The 5,683-nt window shown below is 42.3% G+C and overlaps 3 protein-coding genes across 3 annotated transcripts in view; 1 reads left to right on the forward strand and 2 right to left on the reverse strand.

The window, feature by feature from the left end:
- LOC104806215 (uncharacterized protein At4g19900) overlaps positions 1–1,873 on the reverse strand; it is a 3,086-nt gene extending 1,213 nt beyond the window's left edge. The window contains exons 1-2 of the mRNA XM_010530989.2: positions 365–1,873; positions 81–230 (exon numbers count right to left, since the gene is read on the reverse strand). Of these exons, the coding sequence (XP_010529291.1) occupies positions 81–230; positions 365–1,767 (1,553 nt within the window). The 5' untranslated portion in view covers positions 1,768–1,873. The remainder of the gene's footprint in view (positions 1–80; positions 231–364) is intronic.
- Positions 1,874–2,125: 252 nt separating this feature from the next.
- On the reverse strand, positions 2,126–3,448 carry LOC104806216. The gene has a single exon (XM_010530991.2). It carries the CDS (start codon positions 3,355–3,357, stop codon positions 2,392–2,394), a length of 966 nt encoding a protein of 321 aa, XP_010529293.1. The 5' UTR covers positions 3,358–3,448; the 3' UTR covers positions 2,126–2,391.
- A 1,020-nt stretch (positions 3,449–4,468) lies between these two features.
- Positions 4,469–5,683, forward strand: part of LOC109115995 (uncharacterized protein At4g15970-like) — a 2,971-nt gene continuing 1,756 nt past the window's right edge. Inside the window, exons 1-2 of the mRNA XM_019201727.1 lie at positions 4,469–4,742; positions 5,286–5,654. Of these exons, the coding sequence (XP_019057272.1) occupies positions 4,473–4,742; positions 5,286–5,654 (639 nt within the window). The 5' untranslated portion in view covers positions 4,469–4,472. The remainder of the gene's footprint in view (positions 4,743–5,285; positions 5,655–5,683) is intronic.

A 5,683-nucleotide genomic window follows, 5' to 3' on the forward strand; every position in this document is an offset into this window, starting at 1 on the left:
ATCGGAAGAAGGGTGAAATAAACAGAGGATTCAAGTGTGAAAACAGAAGTCTACAAAAGCCGATTGAGCAGAGTTTTTACTTGTACAGGGCAGCAAGCCGGACAAGTTCACTATAGTGTGTTGGATAAAACTTTGTCTTTCTCCAATCAAACCACACAGAAGCAAATATATGTGTAGGCGTATCCTTCAGCAACTCGTCAAGATTTGGCATGGCGACAGCAACTCTGTAACTGCAGAAACATAAAAAGAACTCATCACCTCAGATTATATATATGTATATGTATATGTATATGTATATGTATGTGTGTGTGTATTTGTGGCCTGAAGGACAGAAGGAGTATAAAGGAGATATCTTTCGACTTACCCATCTTTCACGAAGGTGTTTCTGAAAAAATCGAGCTCGATTGTCTCTGAAAAAACCACGACACATGCGTCTGGATGTTGGGAAAGTAAACTCTCGAGCCCTCTTTGGTGCCTAACACTGTACATCCAAGGAGGTGAATTCCACACCATAAACACTCTCATACTGCATTTCTCGTTACCGAAGAACGAATCCATGAAGTCTGAGAACGACAAACTCGAAGCTAGACCAGGGAAATATCCCCATCTCGTTCCATCTGCATATACATGTCCTGAAAGATCATTCTTCAGTTCCACCTTCTCGGAATTCGAAGAACTCTTCTTTCCACTTCTTTGGTTGCCGCCGCTCGATGTGGCCGAGCTCTTCTTATCATCACTCTTCTGGACGAATTTCTCATCTTCATTCAAAGGTTTCACCTTTACATTCCCTCCATCATTGACCAGTGTCTTACGTTCGCCTCTCTTTACTTCACCACTTTCATCCATTTCTCTTCTCCCTTCAACACTATTCTGCAACCTAATCCTATGTCTGGTTTCTCTAATGTCAGATCGTTCTTTCTTCTCCGAAACACTCAAAGGATTCTTTGTCGGAAAAGGGTTTTTCCTAAACTCATTCAACAGCCATTTCTGCACCACCCTATCCCCTCTTGTCAGGCCATTGATCCCCACCCCATCCGGATCCTGCAACATCGGATTATTCAGCGGATTCAATATCTCTATATTCGACTTGAACATTCTATCTCTCCTCAAGAAATCGCCTTTCTTGTCAAACCAATCACCCCAACCTTCTCTCAAAGGCGACACTCTCTTACCGGATTTCAGCAAAAACGCGTCTTCCACACTCGAAACCTCGATGATCTTCCTCCGAATGGCTTCGTCGACCGGAATATCATCAGATCCGAAGGCGGCCTTACTCTTCTCGATCGAATCGTCAGCTCCTGATCCGAAACTAAACCCTGTGTAATCATAATCCCACTCGTCGATCGAACGCTTGTTGAAAGCTCGCCTGATGACGCCATGGACGTGGTCGAAGTAAAACCCAGACGCAGACCCCTTGCTCCGATCAGGATCCACTTCCTGCTCCTGCTCCGCGTCCTGATTCTCCTCCTCCTCGATCAAAACGCCGTCGTTACGATCGCCATCGATCGCATCGTCGTGCTCGTCGATTCGATCCTCGGTGGAGGTAGATCCGCCACCGTCGACGACGTCGGAGTCGGAGACAAGGATAGAATCCGGGAACAAGACGGCGTCGTCGGCGGAGTCGGAGCGGAGATAGGTCGGCGAGTGGGAGGAGAAGAGAGAGAGGCGAGTGTAGAGAAGCGAGACGGAGACGAGGAGGAGGACGGCGGACGTAACGGCGCAGAGCTGGGCGCCGTGACGGGAACGGGAACGCCGTGATCTCAGCATAGTGTTATTCCGGTATCTCCACCGTCAAATCTAACGGCAACTACGCATCTCGCAGGCTTCTACTCCTCCCCGAAGGAGTGTCAAGACAGTCCATTTTATCTGGCTATGGACATAATTTACAGAAAAAAAGAGAAATTAGCATAAAAACCTTAAAAATCCACAAAATTATTCCTTAAAAGCATTATTTTCTTTAATACAGATTAAAGTTTGGATTTTTTTCTATATTTTCAGGTAAAGTTGGGACCTTTATGATTCTTAGCTAAAAACACATCCTGTATTGGTTTGAACATGTTTCAAATGCCCTTTGAGCAGTTTTTTAATTAGGTTTCGTCTTGTTTAGCAACAATGAGCATCTAAGTAACATGTCCAACTCCAAGCTCTGTTCTTTTCTTTCACATGTCTCAGTGATTCTCAGAGAGCATGTGCTGAGAAGAATGGCCAAGCCATGAAAGTGAACAAGACCCATCTAGAGAAACGCTTTGATGCGTGATTCAGACAAGTAACAAAAGATCTACAAATCATCAGAACCTTCCCCCATGAAACTGGATAATCAGGTAAAAGCCTACGACTTTACATTACAAGACAAAACAACAAAGACCTGGTCTCTGTTTGATCTGTCAAGCCTCAAAAGTTCTCCATCTGAATGCCGCTGCTGTTCTTCAGAGGCACGTATTCGCCGAGATACCCGCCGAGATGATCGTTCAGTGCGATCTTATCGATAGCCTGGTGGTGATAGCTCTTGCATACATAGTAGAAGACGCTCTGAACAAGCAGTCCCACTAGATTCAATATGACAAGAACACCGACCAAGAACCCTCCAGTGGCGATTCTCGTAAACAATCCATAATCTTCTCCACCGTGAACAACCACACTCCTAAAAACTCCCCCGATTACTCCACAGAGTGCTAAATAATCGAATACCATCGAAAAAGCCATTCGAGTTCTGCCTTTCAGTAGCTCATAGCTCTTCTTCATCGCCCCGAATCCATACACAGGCTCGAGAACTGATACTACGCTAGCTAAATGCCACAATGCTGTGATATAAACATGAACGACTAAGAACAGAACAAAAATCACCAGAATCGAAAACATGGCGAGAGGCACGTTCTGTAGATCAATGGCTATGAGGAAGACTACCACAAAGATGAAAAAGACGGTGTTGTACGCGAGCATCAAGAGCGAGACCCAGAGGAAAGTGATGAAGAGCCGCTTCAGCACACGGGGAATGGAGAACATTGTGGATGAGAATGAAACGGGTTTGCTTGTGTAGAGGGAGGCAACGGTGAAGACGACGGCGGCGGTGGAGAGGAGGGAGAAGGCGAAGAGGAAGATGAGGTAGCAGAACAGGAGGAAGAGGAGGGCAATAAATCCAAGGTGGATCTGACCTGAATCCGAGGAAGGGTAGAAGTCGAGCTGAGCTAAGATCGGGTCTGTGAAGAGGGAGTGCGCGAGGATTGCAAAGGAGAGGGGGAAAATTAGGGTTAATGTAACGAGGTAGAATGTTTTGGGCGAAAATTTTGGGATCGAAGTCGACTCCCGCAATATGCCTCGAATGCTGAGAAATTGAAGCTCCTCCGGCGCGAGATCCATGGAGGATTAGGGCTTCGAACGATTAAATTAGGGTTTCAGAAATGAGAAAAAGAAAGGAAAGAGTTCAAGGAGGTGTGACTTGGAGTTCTGAACACATGGAAGAAAGGAAAAAGGAAGAGGAAGATGGCATTCTCGTAAATCCCCTCGGTTTTATGGGATAAACAGGGAATAGGATAAAACAAATTTTCCAATTTCAGATGTCTTACTGTTGACCTTTTGTCTAATGCTATAGTCACTAACTCGTTGGAACGTTACGTTTCTTTAGAGGCAGTGATTAATTTCTGATGCAGAATCTTATGAAATTAAATCACATTTTTATAATACATAGAAATTATTATAAGAGTCAACAAATTGTATGAGAACGTCAATAGAAAACTATCTATCAAATCGTAACGACTCACTATATTTTGTAAAAAAAATCGAATGATCATAATGAAATTTATATATATTTACTTGACATTTCTAAGCTGATATATTGTTTTAGTTTTATAATAGCTTATCTAATTTTATGATTTAATCATCACATGTTTCGCTCGACATATGATGATTAAATTAGGAAGTTAATTACCTTTTTCTTCATCGTTAATCCACCGATTAGTAAGAAGCAAAGTGGCGCAAGTGTCTGACTCCACAATTCTCCTAATTCCCTCAACGTGAATGTCAAATCTCAAAGCCATTGACATTTCTCGTGCGTTGCCTTTATCCTAACATAAATACGTAACCGGATCCAAGACAGATCAGACACTAATTTTATTTATATTTAAGTATTTTTTACATATTTTTGCGAATTAGGAGTTCCCTTTTGGAAAACCTTCAAAAGGGTATATATATATATATTTTGTTTCAAACCGGGATATCATAGGTGATATATCATCAAACCGAACCAACACCACAGCACCGGTTTGAATCTCGGTGCATGCAATAACTCCCATGATCATAACAATTTTTTTTGGTATTCTAATAAATAAAACTTACAGAAAATGGTGTAATTTTCTTGTTTCGTAAGATACGGTAAAGGAAGAGAGAGAGAGAGAGAGAGAGAGAGAGAGTATTAAAAGGAGAGGAATGTGGTAATTGAGAGGAAAAACAGGCAGAAAGATTCATTGTCAAGAACCATGAGGACGGACGTGAGCTCTCATGAATCTTCTTCTTCTTCTTCCGGCTACGAAGCGGTGGTCGGAGGTAGAAAAAATCTGGCGTTTCCGGCGGCGGAGATCACCGCCGGCCAGAGAGATGTCATCAGAGTGGTGTTTTTGCTCACCGCCGTTTCACTTTCATGCCTTCTCATATACAGATCCGCCGATAATCCGTTGAACATGGCGTTTCCTCCATGGAAGACCGATTGGTACTCTGCTAAAATCGGTAACCCTACTTCTTTAGAAACGGTGAGTTCACATATACATATATATACGTACATTACTCGTGTGTGTGCATGCAGCATGTGTATATATTTATGTCTGTATATGCACGTTAAGTTGATTATTCATGGTATTGCTATGCATATTCGGAATGATGATGATGATGATCAAAATCCTGGTTTTGAGGTCCGCATATATATACATATACGTAATATACGTTAAGTTGATTATTCGTGAATTGTTACGAAAATTCGTGAATGATGATGATCAAGATGCAGGTTTTGATCTTATATATACATGCATATAAGTTATTCAGGAATCATCACGAATAAAAACATTAAAAAAAGATGTTCGTAGAAAAAATATGATGCTTAGCTTAATTTGAAACGAAACGACTCTATGTGGCATACGTTTCCGTCTGGCCACACAATAATGACCAATACGTATAAGACTTAATTCCACAATTAAAATGAGAAATTTATTTAATCACCATCAAAATCTTATAATAGCATTTAAATTAATTACATAACTGAAACATATGCTAATTAATGATGATATTGATGTCGTTAGAGAAAACCGGTCTCGGAACTAGAGAGAGTACTGATGAACGCTGCGATGGAAGACAAGACGGTGATAATAACGGCGTTAAACCATGCATGGGCGGCTCCGAACTCGACGTTCGATGTTTTCCGACAGAGTTTCGAGATCGGAAAAGGAACACACCGGCTCCTGAAACATGTAATTGCTGTCTGTTTGGACCGGAAGGCTTACGACCGTTGCTTGCAGGTCCATCCGCATTGCTATCTGATCAATGCCACCGGTTCGGATGAATTAGCTGGTCCGAACCGGTTTATGACTCCCGGTTATCTCAAGCTCATCTGGAGACGAATGGATCTTCTGAGGGAAGTTCTCGCTTTCGGCTACAACTTCGTCTTCACGGTACGTACACACGTATATATATATATATA

This window comes from Tarenaya hassleriana, unplaced genomic scaffold, assembly GCF_000463585.1.
Source record: "Tarenaya hassleriana unplaced genomic scaffold, ASM46358v1 Cleome12, whole genome shotgun sequence".
Classification (NCBI taxonomy): Eukaryota; Viridiplantae; Streptophyta; class Magnoliopsida; order Brassicales; family Cleomaceae; genus Tarenaya; species Tarenaya hassleriana.

What these genes read in the sequence shown, in the direction of transcription:
- LOC104806216 (XM_010530991.2), bottom strand. Translation starts at nt 3,357, where the DNA reads ATGGATCTCGCGCCGGAGGAGCTTCAATTTCTCAGCATTCGAGGCATA.